The 27,099-nt window shown below is 38.2% G+C and overlaps 2 protein-coding genes across 5 annotated transcripts in view; both read left to right on the forward strand.

The window, feature by feature from the left end:
- The window catches only part of LOC111870057 (autophagy-related protein 101), a 16,377-nt gene extending 14,098 nt beyond the window's left edge, over positions 1-2,279 (forward strand). Inside the window, exons 4-5 of the mRNA XM_023862061.2 lie at positions 559-725; positions 1,121-2,279. Of these exons, the coding sequence (XP_023717829.1) occupies positions 559-725; positions 1,121-1,204 (251 nt within the window). The 3' untranslated portion in view covers positions 1,205-2,279. The remainder of the gene's footprint in view (positions 1-558; positions 726-1,120) is intronic.
- A 6,657-nt stretch (positions 2,280-8,936) lies between these two features.
- Positions 8,937-27,099, forward strand: part of LOC111869691 (membrane-associated protein Hem) — a 53,400-nt gene continuing 35,237 nt past the window's right edge. The window contains exons 1-7 of one of the 4 annotated variants that reach the window (XM_023861501.2): positions 8,937-9,087; positions 9,408-9,413; positions 15,468-15,572; positions 18,545-18,688; positions 20,211-20,353; positions 25,285-25,446; positions 25,564-25,679. In XM_023861501.2, the coding sequence (XP_023717269.1) occupies positions 8,983-9,087; positions 9,408-9,413; positions 15,468-15,572; positions 18,545-18,688; positions 20,211-20,353; positions 25,285-25,446; positions 25,564-25,679 (781 nt within the window). In that variant the 5' untranslated portion in view covers positions 8,937-8,982. The other 3 variants (XM_023861579.2, XM_023861427.2, XM_023861667.2) reach the window with 3 other exon arrangements.

Consider the following 27,099-nt stretch of genomic DNA (forward strand, 5'->3'; position numbering starts at 1 on the left):
CACACTTGTTGATTACAAAATACATATTAAAACTGGCAGGAATATGTGGATTCTGTAATGTTAATAATGTACGTAACATAAAACTAACTTGTGAGTGACATGAAGCCATAAAATTGAAGTACAAAATACTCGCTCGCCATGTCATAATTGTCCTTAGGGTTTCCAAGCACTATACATGACACATGAATGGCAAGCGCTGACGTAACGTGGCTGACTGTGCGTTCTGATAAAGCCAACTACATACGTAAGGCTAGGGTGAATCACGGCACTCAAGGACAAACATAGATAAGGCCTCTCAGCTGAGAGGTACAGTGCGTGGACCTGCCAGAAGACCACACTTTTCTTGGGCCATTATCTCCGTAACCGTTCAACTTTGGACATAGGTGTTTTGGGTTATATTGGCATACTTTAACATAAGGAACACCCTCCCGAAGTTTGGTCCATTCCTCCTGGGACACCTGTATATGTTTTTCCTATTTAGAACAGCGGGTTTGCAGGGAGAGAATAGGTGACATGCTGACTGAAAATAATATATATATTTTCTTTCCCCATACTTAGAACGGCAGGTATGCAGGGAGAGAGTAGGTGATATGCTGACTGAAAAAATCCTTTATATTGCTGAAGTGATGAACAGACATGACTATGTTCCAAAAATGCCGAATCAGTCAGAATTGGAACTTATTTTTGACACATCCTATCCAGATGTGCAACCATACTTATTTAAGGTAAGGTACTATTGATAAAAAAAAAAAGTAATTGTAAAATTCTTATTACGCCTCACAAGGGGCATTGTCCACTTGTTTTGATCTGAATCCTTTTCTTCAGATGTTTTATTGCAGCGGCCTGTGTTTCTATTCATAAGCCCGTTGTGTTATGTGTGCAATCTGTAATTTTGCCCTGTGCTTGTGCGTTCCCTCTAGCAGCAGTCTGTGCAACAATGCTGTCTCATGCTTAAATGTAATTGTGTTGATGCTTCCAAGCACTACAATAATAAAACTCTTCATATATTTATTGCAAATGTGTGAGCATGCATAATCAACTTGTTGAAATATTCACGCTTGCCATACCTACCTACTTTTCATATAATTTGACCTTAATTTGAACAATCATTTAATTCCAGGTCACATATGCAACTTCTGGCCCTACAAATACATCTGTAGGCACAACAATGAAGAAGTTAATCAAGGAGACATTGTTACTATGATTCCAAATATCTGTTGGAAGCTCTGAACTAGATTGGCCTTCTGTAAACACTTGGGACTAATGGAGTGTCTTGTGTGTAGTATGAACTGTGAATTAGCGTGTGGAGGAATTAGTCAGTTACAATCACGAGACTTTTTAATTATTTTATTTTGTTATTATTTACTAAAGTTGTAAATAATGTGTGATCAATTTTGTTAGTCATACGCGATTCGTATGTGAGTTTTTGAAGATGACTGTAAAAATAGTATAGTTGTGGGTGATTAATGGATGACAGCAGAATTATAACTAGTTCTCCTTTCAGATTTCTGACACACTTTAATGTGCTTTTTAATATTATATGCCTGCGTGAAGTAGTAATTTCTAGTCCCAAAGAAATGTTGTGGTATTGCAAATATTAGTCTTTGTTAATCCAGTCTCTTCACTAACTATTCTACCTTTATTTTTTAAAGGATTTTAATTTCTAACATTTTAAACATTTGTTATTGTTAATCACATTACTGAAAGTTTCCTCCTCATGTACGGGTTATAGATTGTGCTGCAATATTTTGGAGTTCTCATGTGATTCTTGATGCACTCTCTCACAGGAAAGGATCAGATTTCTTTGAAACCATTTTGAATAATGATAATGGGAAATACACCAATAATGATTAATCATGCAAAAGAAACATAATAGTAAGAAGTGCTACTGTTAAGTGTATTAAAATTGAGTGATGACATCTTGTTTCTTTCAGATTAAGTTAGCCTTTATTGAATCAGTCATGCATCGACTGGTGTATATTACTGCAGATAGCTTATCATAATGTACTTATCTTGCCACTGTGAAGTATTACATATGAACATCTGAAGAAGCTTTGAATTGTACTCACACGCAGGTATCCTGTAACTGGTAAAATTAATTATTTGGGTTTCAGAAGGGAGAACTGTAAAAAGAAAGAACATTATATGGTATTGAACATGGTGTGTGGTATTGAAGATTGTTAAATGATGAATTTTTATCAGTTGCAAAACAGTTCTGTGCTCAGCATGACGTTATGATGATGGCAGAATATGAATCTTTTATATCTCAGAGAATATAAGCATGTAATATTTTTCAGTCATATGATTGAAATGATTTCTGGAAAATGTGTGCACTGTGAAAATTTTATTCATGATAATTTACTAGTGAATATCTGTTTTTGGACCTGTATTCATGCCCGACATTGCATTGTGAACTATCTAGCCAAAAACAAAAACTGTACTGGGTGGTTCTTTCCATCTCATTTGTATAGTCTTTTTAGTTTTTCTTCAGGAGTCCTGAGTTCAGAGATCAGGAGATTTAACATATAGATTATTAAGGCACAGGAAAGTTCAGAAATTCAAAAGAAAAGATCCTTCCTTTGAATTAATTATAGAGTTTGAATTTATTTGTCTCTAGATCCTGAGCAGTACATTTTATATGGAATATGTATGGAGTAAATACATATGTCTCTGAAACATTCCAGAAAAAGCAGTGCAGTATCTGTTTCTTTTTTAAAAAGCGTGTCAGGAATTTTTAAGCTCTTAAATAATCAAAATGCTTTTACTTCTGTTTGTACAATATTCCTTTACATTGAAATAGCAAAAGGGGATTGAAGAGTTCTTTCTCTTGGGGTATAATGCCGTGTAGTCTAATGAAGGTCAGCTGACATTTCAGAGGAACATATTGCTACCATTTTTACAGTCAAAAATTAAGCCAAGCAAGAAACAAGCTTGATGCAGGCTTTAAGCTTTCTAGCTTGGTGTACTCTGTGACCATGAAGGTGGAGATGATGTGTTCCTCTGAAACAGTGGTTTACTTTCACCAGACTAGAACTCTTCAGAGCCACAACTGTGAGAAACTCAATCCAAAAGGGAGAAGATTGCCACATGCCCCCTGGACTGAAATGCCTCTGTTTTTTCCTTAATTTTTGTAATGCAAAAGAGTGCACAGGTTTATGTGTTCCCATTTCCAATTTAAAAAATCATGAAGAAAGCCATCTTCTGGGATGTGGTACCATGCAGAAATTGTGTTAACCGACATTTCAGAGGAACGTATCGCCTGCATCTTCAGGGTAGAAGACAAGAAGAAATCTGCGAGCAAACAAGCACAGCAGGTGCCACATACGGTTCGCTCACAGATTTCTTCTTGTCTTCTACCCTGAAGATGGAGGCGATACGTTTCTCTGAAATGTCGGTTAACACAATTTCTACACGGCGCCACATCCCAGAAGATGGCTCTTCACAGTTACCACCGTGAAAACCTCAAATCTTACTTAAAAAATCATGTTCATTTGTAATATACTTATGCTGAGATGGGTGAAGGCTCATATAGATTTCCTGGGCTCTGTCCCTTCTGCTGGTTATGTTGGGGTAAAGAGTAATACTTCTTATAGGTATTTAGGAGATGGCTTGTTTGAATCTTGGCTGTGATTTTGGCTTTTCTATTCAGAGATTGGTCTTGCTTTCCTTCAGTCCCTTCATGCAAATGCTGGGATAGTACCTAAATTGGTCCGTAGCCACTTACTTCCAACATCCTTTTCCAGTTATTCAGTAAATCATCTGTTCAGCACTACATAATCTGACGTACTGACAGTGTAATTAAGCAAACCAGAAACAAATCAAAATCCATCCTTTCTAAAGATTGTGTGAGAACTACAGAACCAGTATACATACTTCAATAATCCAAGCCATTTTGAAGCTTGGCTTTGTATGATATTGGGAAGAAAATAAGTGAAGAGATAAATATTGGCTCCTTCCTTTAACTGAGCCTTTGTTATATGCAGTCATATACACATGTATTTACTGTTGCAATATTTGTGATTCTCCTGCCAATCATAACATTGCTGCTTAGTGATAGCCACATTGTGTGAGGCTGCTAAAATACGAGTAGTAGTATCTTCAGTGATAGGAACTTATTTCGTGTCCAAAGAAGCACACTTCTGCGTAATGGTACCATTAATTAAGTTTCTGGCGCTTTAGCTGTTTAAGTGATCCACATAACTTTGCATAATATATCTTAGTGAAGCTGCTACCTGTGTTTATTATATTAATACTTGATAGGTGAGAAATAAAAGAACACTTTCTCTCAAAGTTGTGGGGCCAGAAAGAGAGCAGAGGAGATCGTTCCATGTTTTGTGAAGTCCTGTGAGACATGTTGCCTGTGCTAGTGAGAGGGTCTTTTGCAATAATAATCTGTGGTTCTGAACTATTAGCCAATTATGGCAGTTGTTTTTATCTTCAGGGCAAAATTTCAAAAAATCATTTTGTATGGATTTGTATAGAACTTGGCAAAGGCCGATATGAAAGTAATTAAGAAATACTGTACTGTATATTCTGGATTGCAGCTGTTGTCTGGTATTTGTTTGGACTTGTGGTGTGTCATTTGTTAAACTATATCCAATATTTTGGCTTATTAGTAGCCATAATATTGGATACTGCTCAACAAGCAATGGAACTCAGGACCCAAAGCTAATTCGGCACATAAAAAATGTATTGATTGTTTGAGAAAGCTACTGACAGAGAACGGTGAGATGGAGTAACAGGCCCTTTTGAGTCTGAATTTGGCTGTGAATGGCTGGTTTTCAGCTCAGGTTTCATTCTTTGCTCCCTATAAATACCAGATTTCAGTATATTCTCGGAAGGCTGCACCAAAGAGCATAAAACTTTGAGGTATGTGTCTTATCACAGCCTATAGCATTTAATCAATAATACAACTATTCTTCAGTTTACTTGATAAGGGATAATTTGTTTCTCTTGATTCTTAACTCGTCCATATTTCCAGCTTGTGTGAATGTATCCTTTTACCTTTCCGCAGTATGCATATTCTATTATACAGATTTATACAAAATAACTTTGTATCTCTTCACATTGAAGATGTGATATTTGAAACATTGGCTGACCAGTCCACTACTAAACAACTGCTGTCAAGAAGGCTTGTAACTGAAATTTAAACAAATACTTTAAAGCATTAATGTATTATGCAGTTACATTTTCTATGATAATGAAGTGTTCTTTCTTGTCTAGCCTAAGCTAATGTAACTCTCCAGGTTTTTCCTTTGCTCAGTACTGGAAGACTGCATAGTGTAATGTAAACTGCAGGTAGAATATATATATAAGATGTTAAATATATGTTATGATTTTATCATGGCAAAAGCACTTTCTACATAATTATTTTAATGTGTAATGCGTTTTCACATATAATCTTTACTGTGTTCTATGCAGTTGTTAAGGAGAACTTTATGTTCTGCTGAATGCTGTTCTTGCTGATGTTCTGCAGCAAACTGGTAGCGATTTTCTTAATTTTAGTGTTAATGCTTTTGTTATAATAATGTATGCTTATAAGTTATTTTTGTCAAGTAAGTTATAGTTGTTTTAAAATCAGTTTATGTTTTTTTTTTAATTTATGTACTTGTAATGTACAGAATTTTGTAGGATAATCAAAGTGATAAAGCGTTTGTAAATAATAGTGTTTGTAAATATATTTCATTGACCTTTCTGACACATCTCAATGTTAATTGACAACAAACATGTACATTGGTATGTCTGTGCATGGTGCACGTGTGCAAACAGTTTCGTTCACAGTTTATGCGAACTGTGACAGATTATTAAATAATATTTTGTATATCAGATTTGTCTCCTGTGTCGTAAACAGATTTACAGATGCTTGTGGTAATTCTTCCTTCAGATGAAAAGTTTAAGTTTATTAGTGTGTGAATGCATTATTTGCTACATGTATGAACTAATTTCGCTAGAATTACATTGACACTTGGATTTCTCTGTATTTTAGCCTGTTCAGATTATCAGCTTGCATACTTAGAAACTTAATTACATTTTACAAAAGGTTAATCTACTCTGTCCAGTGTGACTGATAAAATGTTTTTTTTCTTTCTTTCTTTCTTTCAGTCACACTGGGCGGAGTTGATTAACCTTTTGTATTGCTAGTGTGATGGACCAGGAACCAAATCAAATTAATTACATTTTTTTAACATAATCGGAATAGTATGGGAATATGTGAGATATCCATACCAAGGATGGTGCATCCATGGGGGCTGGTGGGACCACATTCTGCTTCATTTTTGAGTTTGAGAAATGTATATTTGGCATTGGAATGACAGTGAAATCTAGTAATAAAGACTGCTATACTACCATGCATTTGGTTGAGGCCAGGTTATAACCTGGCCCTCTTAGCGTGTTTTACTTGACATGACCAGCTGAGATGGAGTAATTACTGTTGATCTTGGTAACCACCTTGTAAGGAAGGGCCTCTCCAGTGTGGCTGGCCATAACTTAAATGACTTTCTTCTGGTCTGGGTCTGTTATGCAGCTAGACAGAGTCATCTTGAAATCCAACAGAGTCAGCTAGATATTTGCAGTGGGTTATCATTCTGTTACTAGCCTAGGCAATCCTCCTGGGCATTGCCCTGTCATTGGTAATTTGTCAGACCCCGGATATGGGTTCAGGGATCTTGATGTGCTGCATGGGTGTCCCTGTTGGATCCACATCTTGACACCGTGCCTCCCATGCGCCAGAAATACCACTGTTTGATCATGATCAGGGTTTTGTTGACGCCAAGATACCTTCCAATGATCCTCCGTGGAGCTGACCTAGGACTTGTCTACCTTGCTGCAGGGTACATCTTTTTGGGCTCTCTTGAATCATTTGTCAGCTGACTCTCACTACCAGGATGTTCTGCTGAACCCAGGAATGTTGAAAATGTTGAGATAATGTATTTAAGACCAATATTTTGCCAGGCTGTAAGCAAAACATCTGCAGCAATGAAAGTCTCTGAGATACAGGTGACACAAAAGCTGTGTTTGTGGCTTCTCTCCTGGATATGCCGCATTTCGAAAATATCCTTCAAATCCAAATCACAACATACATAGTTCTATGTGAATGAAGACTGGTGAACTTTGTTTAGAGTAATGAAGTAATACAGACATTAAAATAGGAAAAATGCAAGTAAAATATCTTATAAATATCATTAATTGCAACAAATACTAATAACAGCAAAAGCTGAAAAGGTAATTGATTTTCAAATGAAACATTTGTGTAAATAAAAAAGTGAGTAAGAAGGTTCCAGTGATATGTGGATTCAAATGTAAACCAATGCCATGAGTCCAAGGATAAGTCAAATGAAATTTGTCAGATTCACTTCTGTTTCTTGCTGTTTTTCCTGTCATAATAGCTTTCTGCTGCAGTTTGATTATCTGTCTTTGTATGGAGAGCAGAACTTATGCAGACAGTTTCTTAAACTTACATATGCACTCTAGTTACCTTACTCTTAATTACTTACTCACTTACCCATGGAGCTGAGCCCTTCTTGAGGAGCTGCCAGTTCTGCAGCTACTCAAGAATTTCCCAGCATTTTATGGTACCTGAAGGTTCATTACCATGTTCACAAGAGACCTCCACTGGTTCCTATCCTGAGCCAGATCAATCCAATCCATCCTATCTAAGATCCATTTTAATATTGTCCACCCACCTACATCTTGGTCTTCTCAGTGGTTTCTTTCCTCCTTTAGTTTCTGTTTGACAGTTACTGGGTTTTCCTCCTTTGGTGAGAGGACTGATCTGTCGTTGACCAGCCACTGGCAGCTGGTGTCATTTATAAGCTGTGTTGTGATCAGTTAATGTGAGCTTTTTATTTTGAAAAAAAAAGTATGCATACAAAAATGGGGATTTTTGAACATCTCTCATAAAAGTAAGAATATATAAGTACTATTAATATTGTCCCCACCAATGTTATTTCCACCTTATCGTGGTGGTGGGATTTGACAGCTCCTGAGTCCCTGAGAGCTATGCTGGCGGTAGTGTAGCTACTGGTAGGGCCACCCATGCCAGATAGGTCAAGGGGTAGGAGCCAGACGAGAGGGATACCCTGGTCCTCCAGGTTGGGGGTTGGGCGTGAGGCTAACGACCTCACACTAAAACTAAATTGTTCAGAAATCTGAGGAAAGAGTAGCCGGACGGACCTATTCAAGACGACCTGGAAAATGTTTAAAGGATTTCAGAATTAGATCTTGGAATGTATTATCTCTTTACAGAGCCGGAGCACTAAAAATGCTACTTGAACAACTAGATATCACTGCTATACAAGAACTGACACATAATACGTGCCAGCGAGAATAGAACCATCAAGAAAATGCTTAACACCAAACCAGAAGGAAATAGAAGAGTGGGAAGACCAAGGTTAAGATGGGAAGAATGTGTGTGTGTGTGGCAGGACATTAGAATTTTGGGTATAAAGAACTGGAGGAATGTAGTGTCGAATAGAGAAGAATGGCGAGCAATCCTCAGGAAGGCCAGGGCTCACAAAGGGCTGTCGTGCCAGTGATGATGATGATGATGAATATTTGTACACATACTTTTTTTAATTACATTTATGAATTTAGTTTATGAAATAACAGATGCCTTGCACAGATCTTTTGCCACCGGTCTGAAGAGCTCTGTAACTGACTGGATAATCTTTCGTCTTTCTCAGACAAAAGGCCCAACATTGTTGTCCTTCGGTTCTCGTACAGTTCTCAATCCAATAGGTTCTTGTTCATTACGAGACATCTTTTGTGAATACTTTGAGCACTTTGAGTGTACAAGTAATAGGAAACCTGGAATCTAGATGTCGCTGATGCATATTTGGGCATTCGTGCCGCTCTCTACTCTGCCCACTATTATCGTCGAGTTGCATATCCACATGTAGTAATCTGTGCCATGTAAAATTTTCTCCCATTGAGTATAATGTTGGCAATTCGTAAGGGTGTAAATGCAATGTCTAAGGCTTCAGAATGGCGAGGCCACTAGTACCTAGCCAACAAAAATTAGCAGAAAAATTAACACTCATCAATGACAGAGGTACTGGAATGCTGACAAGGATTTATAACATCAAGAAGGTAATTTCTATTTTAGTTTTAAATTAATTTTCGTTATTTCTGAGAAGAAGTTAATTTGGCCTGATGTCAGTTCTGTGTTAAGATAAAGCGTACAAGAAACCCACCCACATAGTCCGTATAGATATTATTTCTTTAGGACAGTGTTTTTCTACCGCCGGCCCGCGGCCCGGTACTGGGCCCTCGTCTTATAAAAATAATTTACCGGGCCGCGGTCTCACAAAGGTTGCGAACCGCAGCTTTAGGATGTACAGTTTTGGTTGTGTATAAGCGATATTTACATAAGTTTCACATGTTGGAATTAATTTCTCTCACGTTCCCAGTCTGAGGTGAATCTACAGGGAGGATGTTTACTCGCTTGACGAATGCACGGGTCTGCGCTTCACAGTGGCCGGTGCGCCGCCTGCCGCGAGGCGCACGCGGATTTTGCCATTGAAACAGCCGATAATGTTTGGAATGAAGGGAAGCGTTTAACTTGTAGACCGTTCCACTGCATTGTGTTTCACAGCGAGCAGTGCAGTTCAAGCGTGGGAGTTTGTTTACGATTTGTCAGCAGCAGGCACCAGTTATCAGCTCCATTAGCCATTTGTTCTCAGTTACATGTAGTGAGCAGTGTGGTGCGTCATGGTGCGGTGAGTAACATATATTTTTGTATGTCACCCATGTGAAATACGGATCAGCTAGAAAGTGTAGGTGAAAATTTTGACGTAAATTTTGTGATGAAAGAGTTCCCAGCAGAGAAACAATTCATAATTTGGTGAATGAACTCAGAACAACAGGACTCTTAATAGACAAGAATCAAAAACATAAGCGCCTAGTGCTTACTGAGAAGTTAAATGACATAGAGGCCAGACTTCAACATACACCTAGAAAATCACTGAAACGTCTGGGTCAAGAGACTGGGGTGTCAAAGTCTAGTGTAAGAACAGCAACACAATTGCTGAAGCCATCGAGTGAAAGTTGGTGCCTGGTGTGCTGTAAGTACAAGAAGGAAACAGTTCCAAAACATGTAGAGAGGAGGGAATTTTCAACACCTATCTGATCTGTGAATTGTAACTACTTCATTCCAAATGTTATTAGCCATCAGGCATGCTGATTCATTGGCAAAACTCACATGTGCGTTGCAGCCAGCGGTGTACTGGTCACTGTGAAGCGCAGAGCCGTGAACTTTTCAAGTGAGTAAAAGTTCTCCCTGTATTTATGTTGTAGTTTACCAGCATAATACATTATCTGCTACTTAATTAATATCCACAACAAATCATTGGTTGAATGATTGACTGATTGTACAGTATTCTCATGGAGTTGGGGGTATCCATGAAACTAATTAGGCTGTTTAAAATGTATTTAAATGAAACCTATAGTAAAGTCTGTATACGTAACCATTTGTCTGATAAGTTTCCTATCTAAAGTGATCTAAAACAGGGAGATGCTTTATCACCACTGCTTTTCAACTTTGCTTTGGAACATGCCATTAGGAAAGTCCAGGAAAACCAAGAGGGACTGAAATTAGTTGAGACACATCACCTGATGGTCTCTGATGATGATATGATTTTGTTGAGAGATAACATAAATACCATAAAGAAAAACACAGAAACTCCCAGTGATGCTACTAAGGAGGTTGGTCTAGAAGAAAATTCGGAGAAAACTAAGTATATTGTCATTTTTGGCCACGCCATAGCTCAAGCGGTTAGTTGCTGGCTTCCCACCATGGCGGCTTGGGTTCGATCCCGGGTCTGGTCAAGTGGGATTTGTGGTGGACAAAGTGGCGCTGTGGCCGGTTTGCTCTCAGTACTTTGGTTTCCCCTGCCAATCTTCATTCCACCAATTGCTCCATAATCACCCCCACCTATCATCTGGGGCTGGTACAATAGGCCAGAAGTGGCCACAGTACAAGGGACTTAGTCCCACTCCACTAGCAATAAAAAAAAATATTGTCATTTGTATGAGTGACTATAGATGGGGTTTGGATTGGTAACTGGATTTATTGGACACTTACAGATCATAACTACAAGTAACGATAGTGCTAGCACTAGTTCACACGCTCTGCAATTCACTGCAGTACACACTGTGACCAACATTCAAGGGATTACAGCACTGTTTAAAATATTAAGCTCATTGACACTTGCAGCCTTTTTTACTTTGCAAAAATATTAATTTTGCACTTGACAAAACCACCACAGAATTTGCCAGATGAGGAAATACAAGTTAACTATACTGGCATCAGGTATGAACTGAAAGGCTGGATGAATCATGATGCCTTGCAGCGTGTCTGTACAGGTCACACCATGACATCCTGCCTCAAGATTTGGAGGCAACTACATAAGCAAAGAGAACAGCATTACGGTGAGCAGCAGATTCCTTCATCACAACGACCTGTACACCTGATGATGGCCAGTTAGGCCGAAACACGTAGTGACAATAAAGAGAAAACGAGAAGAGAATAGTAACTGACGTTTCATATAAACGGCAAAGAAGCAGAATGCAGAGTCAAAATATTAATGTTCTATGAAGTGTTGTGAGTGCAGAATGAAAACCCCATTTAAGAGCTTGGGATATCTAATGTTATTAGGATCAGAGTCATAAGCCTTCTGGTGAATCAGGATGAAGAAAATATTAATTAATGGACATAGGATGGTAAATTTTGTATATGTTTCTTTCTAAAGAGATCCAGCGAGCTTGCAGACTTATGTTAGAATCAGAGACGGTTATGAAAATGTTGCCCATAAACAGTGTTAGTTTCCCATGAAATTGCCCTTATGTATTTTTTTGTATCCCAGTAACAGGCCATGGAGGCCCATAAGCTTGTGAGATGTTGAGGTTCCCACATCATCTAGACAATCAGCTCATAGATAGCGGCAAGGTTGTCAGCCCCACGCGCCGGCCACCCTTTACCCCCAAGAATATTCCTGGTACTCATTTCTGATAGAGGCTGAGTCAACCCCAGGCCCATAGTGTGGCTGAAAGGATTAGATCAACTGAAAAAAATCCAATGATCTCATCAGGACTTGAACCCGTGACCTTCCAGCTTGTAGCATAGTGCCTCGACCAACTATGCTACCACTGAAAGTAGATTTAGCTTAATGAACAACGTGGTTTTTGACAGAAAGAATGTGCCTTTCATTGAGAATATTTCTCACCTGATGGTGATGAAGCTTTTAGGGAAATCATTAATGGATGGGACTGCTTCACCATTTATCAGATCATGGTTAACACATTGTGGACCAGTGATTTAAATATTTAAATCACCCTGGGGCCACCATTATTAAACCTACTATCCTAACTTGTGCACTGTTCACTTAGAAATTAATATAAAATCTCCTAATTAATTTTATGAACTAAAATTTTTGGAGAACACTTACCAGTGCTCCTAGAAGTGCTTGAGGGTGTGGTATTTCTGGAAACATTCCCATCTATGAAGTGGCATTACACAGAACTTGCAAATATAGACATACTCCTTTTTTTGTGAACTGTGCAAACATGGCATTGCCTAGAAGGATGCTTCCCCTTGGAATGTTCACTCTTCACAATTTTCACGAGGGTATGTTTCTGCATATCACCCAAGAATCACCCTGGGAGGTCCACATGAGGCCTGCGTGGGGTGGGAGTTGATGGGCCCAGTCACACTAAGTCTGTGTCTGACTCTGGTTCTGCCGCCACCATCTGGTCTGTAGCCCAGGCCTTTGCCACATTCATTAGAAATGCTTTGTGTTTCAATTTTGAATCAGGGTTTAGATTTTTGTAATTTTTTTAGATTTTTTACTGTCCCCGCAATTTATTATCCACATTATCATCGAAGCTTCTGTCACTTTTACTGTCTGTGGCCACAATTCTTTGTTCTCCCCCTGTCACTCCCGCTCTCTGAATCACCATGACTACGCGTCTCACAAGGCAGGTCAGCTAGTTCATCGAAGAAGAATTTGTCCTTGTCCATACCCCACCAATAACTACTGGCTGATACATACAGCTTGAAGAGCAGCAAAGCATTTTCGTTTATAGTGGGTTAAAAAAGCAGCAAGGTCAAGTTACTGACAAGTAAGCAAACATTCAAGAGTTTTATTACGCCATTGTGTGCAACTTGGGTGGCACCAGAGCAAGGTATAGTGTGTTACAACCTAACGTGTCCAAAAATGATGATATCATGCGACCAGTCCGCCACATTTAAAAGCCAAAAGCATGATATGCAACCGGTCCTCAATCTGTAAAGGCATTTACATCATAAAACATATGAAAACAGATTCAGAAAGAAAATTAATCCAGAAAATTCACAACACACGATTGCTGTCTGGAGTCTTCTTTAGCTCCACGCTTCATCTGATAGGGAACTCAGAATGATAGCATGTGTTAAAATAATTAGGGAAGTCATGAACTTATTCTTTTTTTTTTTGTTTTGTTTCATTCTGGTCCATCACACTAACGATTACAAAGGCAAAAATAATACTGTCTGATGTGACTATTTAAGTTTTTTACTTGAGTAATAAAACTTAAATAGATGGTATTATTTTTGCCTTTGTCATGAACTTATTTTATGATTTTTGCTGCTTTATATAAATGATTGATTTGATGATGTCACATTTTCAACTTGCTAATTCATGGAATGTCATTTACCCCTTCACTCCGTTTGAGAGTAATTTTCCCTAGTGTTTTGACTTAACCTGTGGATCATAAGTCTTTTCTATATGGGTTACATAGTTAAAGTAAATTTTGAAATGCAGGGAAGATTGGAAACCTGCTGTCTGTTTAAAAGTCTTTCTGTATTATGTTTTATAATATGCAGTGATGCTTTCAGTGTATATAGAATTACTGGGGTTTTGGACTTTTTCCATCGTCTGCAATTCTAGGTAATGGAGGACATGAGGTTTCGGAAACTGGATCTGTTTCTGTCTTCAGGTGAGAAAGGAAGACACCTACTCAGTTGGGCGCATTAGAAAGAGCTAATGTCAATCACTGGGCAGCTCCTGTCAGATTTACCCAGCTATTTCAACATATAGGACTAGGCTACTTCAGTGGGCAATAACAAGAAACCATAATATAGAAATTGTGATAGAGCATGCACATGCGTGGAACTAGGATAGAAAAGGAGTTAGAAATTTGTGCTAGAAATCTAGCTGACAAAAAAACTTTAGAATCTGCTTTCAGTTTATGTTCAGATGCAAAGTCATTAAATTAGGTAAACATTGATAACATCAACTCTGAGTGATTAGTAAAACTGCTTAACCCTTCCGCGACGGATAGTATTTAAATCTTTTCCTACCGCCAAGCCGACAGGGTATTTAATTATTAAACAGAAAAATGCACTTATCCATGAAAAATTTAGTAACTCTCGCAAAAATAGGTATATTGAGATAAAATTTTCACAGAAATATTCATAATGAAACGAAGAACAAAACTATATATATATTTTTTAATATAATTAATGATAAATAATATTTTTTTACTCACTCGAACTGCTAAAAGTTGAGTTTGGTGTGGTAATCCTGAAAACACTGGTCAATACATAGCCCAACATCACAATCACTGCACCAGTACACGGTTTCTTTTCTTCTTTTGTTTTTTGTACACACTACACATCGCCTTTGTGGTCTAGCCTTTTTTCCTGATGGGGGAATTTTACTAATAAAATGTCTTTCACGAAGCCGGGGGATGGTGTTATCTGATGAATGACGTCGACCTTGTACTCTACGTGCTGCCTGCTCCTGGTCCGTAAACTTCAACAGCAACCCTTCTACCAGATTTACTCTGAATGCTAAGTGGTCTGTCAGTCTTTCCTGATTCTTGTTATAAATTATCATGGCATTTACCACTGTCGCATTCAAAAGGCGTCTGAAGAGTTTCATGTACCACTTATGAAGTCTTTTTCTTTCCACGTTGTAGTACTGTAAAAGCTGATCTTTCAAATCAACGCCACCCATCATTTCATTATAATCAATTATAATTTTTGGTTTTTTTATTTCTTTGTTTCTCTTTATATCTGTCTGTGTGTCGGCATTGTGAAATGTAGAGATCACGGAAACTGGTTTTTTGTCTTGCCACTTGAGAACAGTTATAGGACCTGCGTGCTGAGCTATGATCTCGCCCTTTCTCAACTTTGTGTTTTTTACAGTTGTTGGGACACCCTTTCTGTTCAACCTAAGGGTCCCAACACAGTCAGTGCCATGATTTTTTAANTTGGAATATTTTTCCTCGTTTTGTCAGCAACGTCCTTCAAAGCTAACACTGCGCAGGTCGGTGCACTGCACAGATGTCGGTGGCGTACGATTATTTAAAGAGTCGGTGCGGAAGGGTTAAAGAAGGTATGGACTGAAGTCAGCTTATTGCTGATTAATTGGGGTGAAACCGCAGTTGTAAATATTGTGCTGTTACAGTTTGTACTATATTTGTTTCAGGCATGTGGTGATGCAAAATCAAAACCAGGATTTTTATCTGATAAGACACTGGAATCTTCAATCAAATATATTGTCCGGCGATTTCCAAGCATAGACATAAAGGGAGTAAGTTCAATATTATTTTGGTGCTTCCTACATCATATTCATCCTAGGTTGTGCAGCTTGTCTGTTTGTCCACAAATCTTCATGCCTACAGATACAATTACCATCAGACATATTTTAATGTACTGAAAATAAATCTGAGCCATGTTTTCTACTTGGATGACTCAGGGATAGTTCCTTCTGCCCCAGTAACCTCCCCTCGTATATCCCTGCTGCTTTTCATGATAAAAAAATGTATAAGTCATGTTAATGTCCAGAAAAAATATAGTAAATGCTGAATGAAACCAACAGAGAGGTTTTTTACAGTAGGTTCTACATGGATTTAGCTTCGGACAAAATACCGCATAAAAGTCTCACTGTTGTAACCACTGTTTGTTCCTGCATAAGGGACATAATACATTTATGCCACTACAAATGTAAAGGACACTGTGCATGAACAACATTTTCCATGTTCCACTGGATAACAAAATACCCTTACCCACAGGTAAGGATAGTTTATACACTCTTGTTAATGGAATGAGGTGAATTTTAGCTGAAACCTAGGAAGGTGAATTTTGCTTCAACATCTTGTCTGTTTCATCTTTATGCATATTCAGCAACATTATACTGCAAGTTTTGCTGAGAATTTGATGTGGTTCTTCCCATTATTATTAAGCATTGGCTGATTGGAGGAGTTAGTTAAACTTAACTATCTGGAAAGGAGACCTTGGTGTTTGGATAACCAGTGTACATCAGAATGTGGAAAATCAGATTATGAATGTGGCAATGAGGATTTGTTTGGGGATTGGCTGTTCTTAGTATACATAAAAAATTTGGAACCAGACATTCTTGTATCCACAATTATTAAGAAATTAGAATTATTTGTAAAATTACATTTTTGCTGATGTAAACACTCTATTGGAAACTGAAGTATAAAGTCAGTATAGCCTAAGCAGCGAATGAGTGTTGTACTAATCACAGTAAGGTAAAATATGTTAAAGAAACTGCATAGTCTACCGAGAAGTAATCTGTAGCAGACATCTTAAGAGCATTAAAAATAGTTTATGATTGTCATGTGAAAAGTGCCTGTTTTGTTCTTTAAGCACTGCCTTCTGTGACATGTCATACCATGGCATATATTTATGTAATTAACTTCAAAGAAAATAATGAAAGAAAAAAGACGTAACAACCAGTTCATTTCTACAAATTAAAAGCAGCTAAACATGAAGTATATAGTATTAGGTATTTGCTTCCATGTAATTTCATGAACAACTTCCCATTCTCAGAGTGTTAAAAATATATGTGGTTTTCCAGCAAATTTAGCAAAATTGAGAGACTTTTTTATAATGAAGCATTGTGGTACACAGAGTATTCAGGTTGTGCAATTATCTTGAAAACCCTTAGATCTTCAGAGTAATTGTATTGAATGTAACACACATTTCATTTTTCTCCACAGCTCTTCTTCAAAATATTTTTCACGCTGATAAATATGTAATAAATCACACTAGAGATATGCACACCGCCTCTGTGGTCTAGTGGTGAGAGTTCCTGGCTACAGATCCAGAGGTCTGGGTTTCGATTCCCAGCGCTACCAGATTTTCTGAGAAGTAGTGGGTCTCGAACGGGTTCCACTCAGCCCCATGAGGATAATTGAGGAGCTATTTCAAGGAAATAGCGGCTCCAGAGTACAGAACCGAGATTAATGGCTGTGGGGACCCATTGCACTGACCAGATGACACCCTCTATCCGCTAAAGTTGGCAATAACTTTGTCAACAAGCGGTGGTCGCTCTGTCGGCATAGTTCACTTGTGAGCTACAAGCATGGAGAGAGATGCACAGAAATGCATATACACGTGTCTAGTAAACTGATTGTTGCAATGTACAATCTGAACAAAAATTGAAATTGTTTGGTAATTTTTCGCGATATTCTCCAGTGTCAGAATTCATTGACATCCATCACTTCTCAAGTTGTTTCATTTGTATAGACAGACAGAGAGATGGAGTGATCTTAATAGGTCCACCACAGGTTCATGAATGTGCCTAAAAATCGCACATGGATAAGCCACAAATAAGATAATCTCTACAGTATACTGTACATATGTTTGAAGATTACTGCCTTCTGGGAAGTGACACCTTGTATTTTGGAAAACTTTATTGAATTTAACAATCACATTGTTGTTTTCTGGCTGGTATCAATGGAATTTCAGAAAGCATGTCTCTTGCAACACAGACAATCCTCATTGGTGCATTATTTGCACTGTTATCACAAGTAACTCCACCATTTTATTTTCTGTGTGAATGGATGCACCTGCATGTATGCATACTCATTCACTTCAAATATTTAGTAAAATTTCAGACATTCTCAATTTGTAATGATTTGAAAGCAGCCTCCGTAGTCTAGAGGTAACGTTCCCACCTCATGACTCGTGGTACGTGGGTTCAAATACCCGGCGGAGGTCGTTGAATTTTTAAGGGCCGAAAAATTCAGGGAACAAGTCCTCCGGGAGGGACTTTAAGCTGTGTGTCCCATGTCGTAACTTTACGGCACGTAAAAGAACCTCATATCCCCAAAGGGGATCACTGAGCCAAATTTCAGGACGTTTCCCGCCCAACAATAGTCTCTGAGGCCTCTGATAGATGGGGGAAGCATTATAGACACCGCTAAGCAAGTGGCCGAACTCGCTTGCTCGGCGGGACTGATGGTACGCACCATTTATCGGTAGGGTAAAGAGACTGGTAGAATATCATAGAGGGAAGCACAATAGATCAAACTGGTCGTGGTGCATGGGGAAACCCACCCTCTCTAAATAACTAACTAACTAACTAATGATTTGAATATGCAGTGAAAATTTAATGGGAGATGGTTGTTTGCATATGTTTTGATTCTTGTGATCTGGTTTATTATTTGTAAGATTTGAGGTTTATTATTTGTTTTAAAGTCAACACATATGCATTTGAAATTGATTCTTGCATTTTAATTTTAATCCTATCTTTAGTTGCAGGCAATCACACAAATTCGCAATGAAATCATCAAGTCATTATCGCTCTACTATTATACATTTGTTGATTTATTGGACTTCAAAGACAATGTATGTGAACTCCTGACTACCATGGATGCTTGTCAAGTTCACCTTGATATTGTAAGTTTTGTCCACCATCCTTTTGTTAGGTCTTTATGCCATTCAGCTCTTTATGCAATATTTACACAGAAGTCACTGCTGTAACCAGCGAAGATTCACTTCAGAACACATTATTACAGATCATGAGCCACTGACATAGTGAGCAAGCAGAAAGCTTACCTCACTTGTTTTCAGAACACAGAGAACATGATGCCTAGGCAGAGAAAATATTTCAGAAACATCATGCTCATCCTTTATCTTCTATGAACCCAGTTCATGCTATGTATTTTCTTTACATATTGACTGTTCTTTGCTCTGATAGGTTTAACCAGAGGGAGCACAGAGGATTACTGGAATGAGTACTGTTGGTCCACATGTACAAATAGGAATGCTGACAGTAGTGTGCATATGTTATAACAAGATTGAGGTTATGAAGCAATAATCATTACAAAATTTTTTGTGAATAATTAAATTCCATGACCTAACATTGAGAATATTTGGGAGTCTAGATAAATTAGGCCATATGATTGAAGTTTTTTTATATTCTTCTGCCTGCTGAGGATTCTGTTAATGGTATATTTGAACTTTGCCTGGAAAATTTTATGTTCACATTTATGTATACTGTACATTATACCAACCATCTTACAAGCATGTAATAAAATTCTTATAGTTATTCATTGTTTCTTCCTCACTGCCTGTTTTGACTGCAAGTGGCCAGCATCCAGTGAAACATAAATAAATCATTGCTAAAATATGTATAGACTGATTTTTTTTTTAATTAAAAGGTAATGCTATTCAAAAGTATAACATAAATAATATAGTCCAGTCTGACCATTCAAACTATGTTTTATCAATTTTACATTTTTATATACCATTATATTTTAATGTGCTTATGAGACACTTGGTATTATAAACAGTATGTGTAGCTTATAGAATAGTGACTCTGGGCCTTTTGCACTTATGCCCCACCATTCATCTTACCAAAGGTCTGCATTCACACCATGGTAAAAAAAAAAGAGCATCTCTTTCTCAGAAGTTAAATTTGACAGTTATGTACATTTTAATATTATACTGGTCATTATTGGAAGCCCGTAAGAGTTTGCAGATTCTAAATATTTTTATTTTTTGTTAATATCATTTTATAAAGCAATTTTAGTTTTGTATCATTTGTGATTCTCACAGCAGTGGTTAATGAAGAGGGCTGAAGATGTTGGTGACATGTTTGTCCGAAAATTCAGTTGGCTTTTATCAGACTACACATCATTATAGATCACGAGATAAAACTCTTCAATTTTATTTCTGTTAGCATAAATATGATTATGGTGTAGCATTAATAACAAGCTTGTGCTTAGAATGCAAGGAAGTTTTTGTGTTACTGAAATACTTATTATTCCTGAGATGATGTACCACCCAGCCAACTATCAACTTCCACCAGTGGGTTGCGTGACACTTGTTGAGAAACACTGTTACAGAAGAGAGCAGGATATAACCCTACAAAGTCATTTCACACTTCATGTTATTAAACAGCTCTTTTATTTTTCAGACCTTAAATTTTGAATTAACTAAGGCATACCTTGACTTGGTAGTCACATATGTAACCCTTATGGTGCTTCTGTCAAGAGTTGAAGATAGGAAGGCTGTTCTAGGCCTTTTTAATGCTGCACATGAAATGGTACATAATCACAGGTGAGTATATATGTATGTCATAAATGGATTGGGGAAGTGAGACACTTTTAACTCCAACAGCTGTTTGTATCTACTTACATTGACTACTGCTTTATGTTTGGCTGTGCCATCTAGTTATACAGGGTGTTTCACGACTTTAGAACTGCAGGAGGTGATTTCCTAGGTCTTTGTGATCAAAAAAGTTCATATAAACATGTGTCCGATTTTGGACGGTTTCAGAGTTGTGACAATAAACGGAACAAAATAATAAACCAGCATAATACATGATACATTTAAAGTATGAATGTAAAGTTAACTTTGTGAAATTACCTTTAATTTGAATTGATTGGTGCTTAAAGCTGATTTTCGAAAATGTCACCACCGGCTACAACACAGGCTGCCACTCGGTTGTGAACCGTGCGGGTAGCATGTAACAGCTTCAGCTGGCTGTTTCTTATGTGGTCAGCGGCGTCCAGAATGCGATCGAGCAAAGCATCTTGGTTCACACTAGGGCGTGTACGGGAATGAAAAAACGGTCATAACTCCGTAACCATCCAAAATCGGACACATGTTTATATGAACTTTTTTGATCACAAAGACCTAGGAAATCACCTCCTGCAGTTATGCCCTAAATTCATGAAACATCCTATATTTACATGATGGAAATAGTTGTCTGACTTGACCAAAATGTGCTTATCAACAGATTTATAGAACTACCCTCCTGTAATTTGTGTCTTTACTATACTTGGTTCTTGTAGGTAGGTCAGGCTATAAGATTCTGGCCCCAGAAGTAAACCTTAAAAAAAATTTTTTTTTAATTATGTTGTTCTCACATAACGTGTAGTATTTGTATAAGGGCTCTTAACTATGTATATTAGTTATTTTTCCTTTTGGACAGTGAAATAGTTATTAAATTGTATACCACCACTAAGGCATATTACCATCTTGTTACCACTTACTGTTGGCAGATTTTGTACAATATGTGTCAGAGTCTGCCCTCATAGGATGGATGTGTGTTGCCTCTTTTTCTGTCCAGGATGAGAGCATGCCAAGTTTCAGTCAATCATTTATTTGTGCTTTAAGTGCAGAATTGTATTCAACACGCTAATGACATATTTATAACAGTATTTAAAGCAGCAGTGTCAAACATGTGGCCTGTGGGCCACATGCGGCCCCCATAGCCACAAAGTGTGGCCCCTCAACTTTTAGAGCTAATTGATATTAAAATCAGTATTAAAATTTTAGTAGAAATATTTTTTGTAAAGACAATTTTCCAACAGTCCAGAAGAAAAGAAGTCTCAGGCAGACATAAATTAGCAGCCTGCAGGAAATTCAATGTTTTACAATTTCTAACATAACTGCTTGTCTAATCTCTCTTTTTACATATTGAAAAGCTGTTTGATACTTGTCAAAAATGGCATTTTCTTGCTTTTTAAAACTAAGATATGTGACTTTAGGTAATTATATTGAAATTATTCCTAAATAATAAATATAATTAAATTTCCTTGTATCAAAGTCTAATGTATTTTTCTATTTTGAAGTGTGGCCCTGGACTATTATTTATAGGGCTGAGGTGGCCCTCTGTACAATTTGAGTTTGACATGCCTGATTTAAAGTATGAATACTTAGAAATGGATGCTGTATATGAGTTCTGTACAGAGTTAATTTTGTCATTCAGGAAACCAGCAACTGTCTGACAGTAACAAAAATTTTGTCTTGGACGCAGATGGGGTTTGACACCAAGACAGACTGGCTGACTGTCAATTGTAATATAACTTCGACTTTGACTTGAGAGCCAGTGAATGGACAGTCATGGCTAGAAGTTAGTCACCATTGTGAGTTAGTTGTGAGGAAATCACCAGCTGGTAAAGATGGAAGCAGAGGACATTGTTGAGATCCATTACTGGTTAACAGCTAGTGAAGACAAACTGAAAATACTTAGTGTGTGTTATAGTGAGAAGTCAAGTGCGTGAAGTAGTGAGAGCATTACAGGGTGATTCAGAAAGATGGACACAATTTCAATTGGCTATATTTCCTGAATTATATGTTGCATTTGAATTCTGTAAAGTACATTTGATTATACATACATGGAAGTTTATAGACGTTCAATGTGCCCCCCTCCGGCTGCACGGATAACATCTAGACGGTAGCTGAATTCATCCCACACTCAATGACAAATATCTTGCGTCACTGAGTTCACGGCAGCTGTGATACGGTTTCTTAGGTCATTCAAATTTGTGGGAAGAGGTGGTACATAAACTGCATTTTTCACGAATCCCCACAGGAAAAAGTCGCAGGGTGTGAGATCAGAAGACCTCGGTGGCCAGAACTGAAGTGCCAGGTCTTCATTCCCCATGCGACCTATCCATCGTTGAGGTAGAGATTCATTCAGGTGCCAATGGGGTGGAGCTCCATCCTGCTGGAAAATGTAATCTCCTGAATCTCCATTCATTTGAGGAACAAGCCAGTTTTGCAGCATTCTAAGATACGTTACTCCAGTAACCGTGTTTTCGTTAAAGAAGAAAGGTCCATAAACCTTTGTTAACGATATTGCACAGAACACATTAACTTTTGGGCTGTCCCTCACATGTTCGAGTGTTACACGGAGATTTTGTAGCCCCCATATGTGAACATTGTGCCTGTTGACCTTCCCACTCAGGTGAAACGTAACTTCATCGCTAAAAATTACGCGAGGCAGAAACAATTCATCTTCCATGTTTTTGAGCATATGGTCACAAAATTCTACACGCTTTACCTTATCGTTTGCGCGAAGAGCCTTTACCAGTTGTAGGTGGTATGGTGGTATGGTTTGTACACTAACTGGCACCTCAGTACACGCCAGACAGTTGATTGCGATAGTATAAGTTCTCTACTAGCACTACGGGTTGACTTCATTGGGCTACGCTCAAAGCTCACTCGAATGCGCTCCACGTTCTCCTCCGATACCCGCGATCGGCCCGGGCTTCTACCCTTGCACAGAGAGCCAGTTTCATCAAATTGTTTATTCCAGCGATAAATGCTCTTCCTCGTTGGAGGTTGGATGTTAAACTTACGATGAAATGCACGCTGCACCGCAGTCGCAGACTCACCTTTACTGAACTCACGAATGCAAAAATTCTTGTGTTGCATAGTAGCCATCTCGCTTACAACTGACACGGTGCTGGAGTGCTCTAGCGGTAGTAGTAGAAACTTTACAACATCCTCTTTCAAATGTACTTTACAGAATTCAAATGCAACATACAATTCAGGAAATATAGCCAATTGAAATTGTGTCCATCTTTCTGAATCACCCTGTATAATTACTTGCAGTTGCAAGTTGTAAGAGTGCAGTATATCCAGTTATTAATCGAAACCCTACGTCTAGTCACTAACACATGACAATATGCTAAAACAGAACTTAGATGCATGCAAAGTCTAGTAGCTGTCAGCGGTAGCAAAATGCCTTGGCATTCTGACACCAATATAAGAGGCCAATTTGTGGAGAAATGCTTAATTCATATTCCAGGTAACCTACACCTGGATCATGATGTTTCTTCATAAGTTTAAAAAAAGGGAACAGTATCACTCAAGTTCTGCATCTTGGAGTCTTTGGTGTTTTACTGAATTCATGTACAGGTATCACTCGTTATACCCGTTCTCACTTTACATTATTGTGCTATAATGTGAATTCATATCTGCAGTAAATATTGTTAGACACCTGCGCAATCACCTTACATGCTGCACATAGTTGCTTAGGTACAGTCAGGCATCTCATTCTCTCTGCTGTTGTAGACCATTTTGCATGTCAACTTTTTATCTTCTTAGTTTTGTGCATCCCATAAACTTAAAACTGACCATCATGAGCAAACATAGAAGCAGTGATGGAAGTGCTATGAGTGACAAGGAACACCTGAGGAAGTAGTAGATGTGATTAAGAGCTACGAACGTAACAGATGTGTGGTTGACATAGCCAATGCCATGGGAATCCCTGAGTCAGTTCTAAGAATTACAAGGAAACAAGCTGAGGAAATTAAGGAATGCTGTAAAAATGCAGTGAGAACGATGGCTAGTAAGCTCACACAAATTAATGAGTGAATTATGGAATAATTGTAAAGGATGCTGGCTCAGTGGATTGTGCATCAACACCAATGTGACATTCCTCTAACCACTGTGACCATTCAGGCTAAAGCAAGGAGTTTGTTTGAGAACCTGAATGCTACTTCATCCAGATCTGAAAGTGCAATCATTTGCTGCTATTGCTGGGTGGCTTGAACACTTTTAAAGGGTGAAATTGATTCCACAGCCTTAAGGTGACCTAACAAGCTAAGCTGCATCAGCTGATTTAGTTGCTGCTGAGAAATTTCAAGCAGTCCTCCAACTGACAGCTGAATGACATGGATATTTGCCTCAGCTAATGTTCAGTATGGATGAGACCAGGTTCTGGAAGCCGTGGATGAGCAAAATATTTGTGTCAGTCCAAGAGAAGGTGGCCCCAGGACTTGAAGCTTCCAAGGATCACTGCACCCTACTGTTAGGTGGAAACATATATGGAGATTATAAAAATATAACTTATGATGATACATCATTCAGAAAACCCTCAAGCACTCACTCGTTAGCCTGTGGGGGTTTTGACTGTTTTGTGGCAATCTGGTAAGAAAGCTTGGATTACAGCAAACTTATTTGAATCTTATTTTGCCAGTGAACTCCTTCATGTATTGAAGGATTACTGTGAGAGAGTGAACATACTCTTTTTATAATATATGACAGTTTCTGGAAATCAGTTAATCACATAACAAGGAATACCTGTATTGTGAATCAGTGATTCTTGTTAGCAGTACCATAATTTTGTTGCTCTGGAAAAGAGTTAGGTTTATGTTTATAGATATGGGATTTTTAGTGGTATATTCTTGAAGGTTGAATATTTTAATTTAATATTAATTGCTTATTCAGATAAATACATGACTTTCTTACAGTGATCAAAGTATTCCTCGCCTGGGCCAGATGATTACTGACTATGATCCACCCATTAAGAAGCTGTCAGAAGAATTTGTGCCCCATGCCAAACTGCTCATTACAGCACTTGTGTCCTTGTGTCCAATTTATGGCAACAGAAATCTTTCTGCAGAAAAATGGAGGTAAGCAATAGAAACATAATTTTGGACTGATAGCATAGTCTAAAATTTTGGAACACTGAAATTCACACTGCAGTGGTACATGTTTTTAATGATCTTTTTTCTTGTAATTCTTTACAGATCAGACCAAAGACTTAGTTTGGCTGGAAACCCAGGCCAGCTACTGAAACCATCACAGACACCCACAATGTCTTGTGAATACCTGTCACTTGATACAATGGAGAGGTGGATAATATGTAAGTGTTCTCAGTATTTGCTTCTTTGAAGCATGAAATTGATATGCTGCTTGCATAATATTGTGCAAAGATTTGAGAGAGTATTTTTTTGCTAGTGGGGTGGGACTAAGTCCCTTGTACTGCAGCCACTTCTGGCCTATTGTACCAGCCCCAGATGATAGATGAGGGTGATTGTGGAGCAATTGGTGGAATGAAGATTGGCAGGGGAAACCGAAGTACTCGGAGAAAACCTGCCCCAGCACCACTTTGTCCACCACAAATCCCACTTGAACAGACCCAGGATCGAATCCGGGCTGCTGCAATGGGAAGCAAGCGACTAACCGCTTGAGCTATGGCGCAGCCTGAGACAATATTAATACAGTTTGACGAGGCATTATTTGTGACATGATATATTTAAGATAAATTTTGCAAATAAGTGCACAGACTGTCTGCTTACATTCAGGATATGAAAATGCACATGCTGATTTGTATACAGTGGCCGTCTTGTAGTGCACTCAATTTCACCTGTCACTTCACAACATGTTTCGGCAACATAGTGCCATCATCAGGTGTCCCAATTACGTCAATCTGTTGCATTGCTTGCCCTCATATGTTTTCACAACACCATTTAAAAAGTATTTAAAAAGTCCGTATTTGTCAACTATGATAAATTTACACTCGCTAAAACTTGTTAAGATAATTCATCTTATTTGTCTTAATTAAAACTTGCATGTGGTTCGTTCACTACGGGGTCGTTTTTCTTATTTTCTGTGTAAACCACGTCTTGTGATGTGTGTTCCCTTCTTAGCTGCGAGCTTGGCTCATTTTATATTTCATGGAACCATAATTTCTGTGAGTGAAAGTCATTCATAGCCTTCACATAGTTTTGACTCCAATGATCATTTTGTTTTTCAGCCTTTATATAAAGTACTCTTGATATTCAAGTTAAGCCGTTAAAACACAATAGTAACTATATGTACCATCAGGTTAAACTAAATTTTATGCAAAGAATGTATTTATTTGTTTCGTATGATTCTCAGAAGCTGGGGTAGCGTAGTCAGTATTCTTACTGGCCATGCGATGGATGACTGGGGGTTGGAGTTCAAGTCCTTGTAGACTTATTGTCTTATTGTAAGATTTGAGGTTTTCATGGTGGTGACTATGAAGAACGCAGTCTTCTGTGATGTGGCACCATGTGTATGTGGTGTTAACTGACATTTCGGAGGAACGTATCACCTCCATCTTCAGAGTAGAAGGAAAAGCAGACTACTTATACCGGTTCTCATGGTCTCTTCGCTTGCGGATTTCGTATATTTTTCCTTCTACCCTGAAGATGGAGGCGATACGTTCCTCCGAAACGTCGGTTAACACCACATATACACGGTGCCAAATCCCAGAAGACTGCTTTCTTCATAGTCACCGCCGTGAAAGCCTCAGATCT

Source organism: Cryptotermes secundus, unplaced genomic scaffold (genome assembly GCF_002891405.2).
Source record: "Cryptotermes secundus unplaced genomic scaffold, Csec_1.0 scaffold112, whole genome shotgun sequence".
Lineage (NCBI taxonomy): Eukaryota > Metazoa > Arthropoda > Insecta > Blattodea > Kalotermitidae > Cryptotermes > Cryptotermes secundus.